We start from the raw sequence: 4,747 nt of genomic DNA, 5'->3' as shown, positions 1-4,747 counted from the left end.
TTCTGCAAATTTTGGCACCTTGCCTACATTCAATTAATATAAGTTTATTTGAATGCTTTATGTGCTATATTCCCCGACTGAACCCTTAATGTTGATATGGCACGACAATTTGTGTTCACTCACAGCCTAGTAGCACGAATTTCCAACAGGGCCGGCCCTATAGTATAAGCAGAGCAAGCCGTGCTTGAGGCCATAAGCTGGAGGGGGCCACAAATTTTTTTTTTTTTTACTCTTTCTTAATAATTTTTTTTTTTCTCATAATAAAAAATATTAGATCCGGACACGTTCTCAAAATAAAACGAAAAAGAAAATGAAAACACACAGAAACAATTTCTTCTAGGGTTCGTTCATTAATCTCAAATTGAGATTCTCAATCAGAGTTACTAAACGGTAAGAGAGATTATTACTTTGTTTTCTTGTTTCAGCTTGATAAATTGAATGGATTGATATTAATCTTATTGAAATCTGTTTGGAAATTGATCTTAATTTGTTTTGTTTTGTTTTGTTTTGATTGATGGGTGTGATTTTTTTTAGTTTCTTCTGTTGTTCAGTGTTGATTGATGTTAATTTAGTGAGAGCTTGAGCTTGATTCGACTGGTATTGGGCCTATTGTCGATTGATGAGATTTTTTCTTAACTTGAATTGCAAGTGGTGTTAGATAAACTAGGTTTACCTGAAGAACAACTGGACATGGATAGAGTTCAACAGATGATCATTTCTGTTGATCAAAACCAAGATGGGCGTATACATATTTCTCTGAATTTAAGAGCATGGTGCAAAATGTAAATCAGAAATTCTTAGATTGGAGTAATTGTACACAAATTTGGGGTTAGTGCTGCATTTGTGCTTCAATTTTCTAGGGATATCAAAATTATTGAGTTGATTGATGGGATAAAACAGAAGTCTCATTTTGTTTCAGGGCATATAAATTTTCTTGGTTTTGTTTGTAATCTTCAATTATAAAGCCTAAAAGAGTGCTAAAGACTGCGAGTTATCTTTCTTTCTGATTGTGGGAATTGTGAAAGTACTTTTAGCAGGATCTCTAGTGGTTGCAGGGTGCTTATTATGTGTGACATATTGTGAGATTCTTGACTCTCCTTTTTTTTTTTTTTACAGCTAACAAGCTAAGAGCTGAACAAAATTAGTTAATTACATTATGCCTCCAGTCCCAACTAGGAAGCATGAACCTGGTAACAAAAAGCTGAAAAGGAAGCGAAGGCTCGATGATTTAGAGAAGTCCCAATCAGGAGATATAGTCAAGTATTTCAAACCCCCTCCTACAACAAATACTGAGAATACCATAGAGAATAATAATTCTACTATTAACAGCGATGAAGACGACACCACTGCAGATGATAATAGTGCGACAAGAGCTGATGATAACGGTACCATAAGAGCTGATGATAACGGTGCGACAAGAGTTGATGACGATTTTGCTAAGAGCACGCCAAATATAATCGAAAATACTGAAGTTAATAATCAACCGTTGGATGTTTTTGATCCTGGAAATTGGAATGTTATTGATAAACCTTTGAGAGATAAGTTAGTGCGAAGGGATCCTATGAGAATTTTAAATCATGATTATGCAAGGGGCAAAAAGAATAGACGTTTCTCCGACACCTATTATACTTGAACTGCTATCAATGGGGAGAAGTACGATAGAAGTTGGCTAGTCTATTCAATGACCAAAGATAAAGTTTATTGTTTTTGTTGCAAGTTGTTCAATCTTAATGGAGCAGCAAATCAGTTAGCTAGTGATGGTGCTCAAGATTGGGGAAACTTGAGTGGGACTATTCAGCGTCATGAAACACAAGAAGATCACCGGACTTGTTTCAATAGTTGGTCTGAATTAGCGTCGAGGTTGAAAACAGCTCAGACAATTGATAAAAGTATTCAAGAGCAAATTAAAAAAGAAAGGGAGCATTGGAAAAAGGTATTACAACGAATAGTTAGCCTTGTAAGACAACTTGCTAAAAGAAATTTAGCATTTTGTGGAGTTAACGAAAAGATTGGAGAAGAAAGCAACATGAATTTTTTTTGGGATTTATTGAATGGGCAGCAAAATTTGATGAAGTGATGAAAATGCACCTTCATCGTATACAAAATAATGAAATTCGTTATCACTACCTTAGTCACAGGATTCAAAATGAGTTGATATTGATGTTGGCCGCTGAGACGAAAAACATTATCATCAAGAAGATACGGGAAGCAAAAAACTATTATGTTATCCTAGATTGTACACCTGATGTAAGTCATGAAGAGCAAATGACTCTTGTTAGGTGTGTGGATACTTCTGCAGTTCCGGTAAAAGTGGAAGAGTTTTTTATGGGATTCTTAAAGGTGGACGACACAACTGGTTAAGGTCTTTTTGAAGTTCTTATGGATACTTTGAGTAATCTTCAGCTTGATATTGACAACATAAGGGGCCAGGGATATGACAACGGTTCTAATATGAAAGGAATACGTAAAGGCGTACAAAATAGGATGATTCAAATAAATCCTAGAGCGTTTTATTCTCCATGTGGTTGTCATAGTCTCAACCTTACTATTAGTGATATGGTCAAGTCAAGTTCGATGGGTGGTACTTTTTTTGCTGCAATTCAAAGTATTTATGTGATGTTTTCGGCTTCATCAAACCGGTGTAAGATTTACCAAGATCATGTTAAAGGTTCAGAAAACATCACGCTGAAAAAATGGGCAGATACATGATGGGAGAGTCGAGTAGAAAGTGTTAAAGAAGTACGGTGTCAAGCCCCAGAAATACGTAATGCTTTAGTTTACTTGATAGAGTATTGTGAAGATGAAAAGGTGAGGCATGCTGCTGGGAACATAATTAAACAAGACATGGAAAATTTTGAATTCTAGCTCAGTATGGTTATTTGGCATAATATTTTATCAGCCGTGAATAAGGTTAGTAAACTTCTGCAAACAGAAGATATTGATATTAATTGTGCTATTCAACAGTTAAAGGGACTCGCTTCCTATCTTGATACATATCGAGCAGATGGATTTCAACAAGGGATTGCTGAAACTGAACTTATTGCTGCTAAAATGGGCATTCAACCTGTTTTCCAAGAGAAGCGCTTTATCTATAAAATGTATCCATTTGGAGAAAGTGCGAGTAATGAGGTACGTCTATCACCTAAAGAATCTTTTAGGATTAACTATTTCTTGTACATATTGAATCAAGATATTTCATCAATGAGTACTAGGTTTAAACAATTTGAAATCTACGAAGAGAACTTTGGATTCTTATTTGATGTGCATAAGATATACCATATTGATGATGGAAGCTTAAAAGAATCATGTATGAAGCTTGAAGGTTATCTGCAGCATGGATCTTCAAAAGATATCGATGGAATGGATTTGTTTTTGGAATTGAAAATGTTGACATGTATTGTTCCAGCTTCTATGAAAAAAACCCAAAGATGTGCTGAATTTTCTAAAGATTATGGATGGCCCTTCTTCTTATCCAAATGCGTGGGTAGCTTTCAGGATCTTGCTAACTATACCGGTTACCGTTGCATCTGCAGAAAGAGCGTTTTCTAAGTTAAATTTGATCAAGAATTACCTCTGATCTACTATGTCACAGGAAAGATTAAATGTGTTAGCTATGTTGTCTATTGAACAAGCAATCGCTGAAAACTTGGATTTTACATATATTATTAATGAGTTTGCTACTAAGAATGTACAACGAGAATCGACTTTTGGCCAGTTTGCTCCTGGAAGCGATCAAGTTTGTGGAAGTGTTGATCATTAATTAGCGAAAATAGGTACGTGCTACAACCTTAGATCTTTATGAGAGAAATGTTGTATGATGATTGTAGGCAAAAAACAACGAAAATTACTGCTGATTTTTTTGGTAAATGGATTTGTCTTAAATTTGTTCTTCCTTTTCCTCACAAGTTGAATTGTATTTTCCATCATGTTAGCTCTGTCTGGATTGAGTTTGTATCATGACCTATGAATCGTTCTTTCTTTGGCAAATGCTAGTTCGTGTCATGACCAATGAAACGTTCTTTCGTTTTAGACGTCTCCTATAGTCAGTTTGCTCATTCGTATTCATGCTTCTGAATGTTGAATGTTATATACGCTACTGTGTCTTATAAGTCATTCTCATATCATTCCAGTGAGTAATGTAAATGCAATTTTTGGTTTGTACAGTTTATTTTGATTAATATGAGGCCACAATTATTTTATTTTGCTTTAGGCCACAAAAAATGCAGGACCGGTCCTGATTTCCAAGTATCAAGGATAAGGTCTTTGCATAAGGTATTCAATCAGAAAGCATGCTGCTCTCTGGAAATGAACTTAAAAGAACTCTGTGTCAACACATAGAATTCAATCAATTATCCTGACTGATTTGCAAATGTTAGGGTTTTGAGCCTTGCGCGGTATCTCAGACCTTGCTTGTCGAAATCAATCCTAGGAAAACTAGGTAATTAATCCTCCATGGATTAGCAGATGCAAAATCTTGTCCAGAATCAGAAAACCAAGAGCCGCAGGATAAGAGCAGCAACAAAGGGAGGCGTGGCCATGCCTTAGACCAATCAACTCCATTGGCCACGCCCCATCCTAAACCGGACCCATCTCCCTCGACCAATAAGGTTGCTTTAAAGCCTCCACGCTCACACCAGAAGTGTAGCCACGCCCATGCTTGGCCGGTCCCTCTCCTTTCTACCGACCAATCAGGTCACTTTAAAATACGCCACGAGCACTAGAGGTGTGGCTGCGCTTTATGTTTGGT

General features: G+C 36.4%; 1 protein-coding gene across 1 annotated transcript; it reads left to right on the top strand.

Annotated features, from left to right (window-relative positions):
• The first annotated feature begins 276 nt into the window (after positions 1 to 276).
• On the top strand, positions 277 to 3,926 carry LOC113276421. Its single transcript, XM_026526021.1, has 2 exons — positions 277 to 390; positions 1,117 to 3,926. The coding sequence occupies exon 2, from the start codon at positions 2,872 to 2,874 to the stop codon at positions 3,547 to 3,549; it is 678 nt and encodes a 225-aa protein (XP_026381806.1). The 5' UTR covers positions 277 to 390; positions 1,117 to 2,871; the 3' UTR covers positions 3,550 to 3,926.
• The last annotated feature ends 821 nt before the right edge of the window (positions 3,927 to 4,747 follow it).

The sequence above is a fragment of the Papaver somniferum genome, chromosome 4 (assembly GCF_003573695.1).
Source record: "Papaver somniferum cultivar HN1 chromosome 4, ASM357369v1, whole genome shotgun sequence".
Classification (NCBI taxonomy): Eukaryota; Viridiplantae; Streptophyta; class Magnoliopsida; order Ranunculales; family Papaveraceae; genus Papaver; species Papaver somniferum.
The sequence above is the reverse complement of the archived record's forward strand: the minus strand, read 5'-3'. Positions and strand labels throughout refer to the sequence as shown.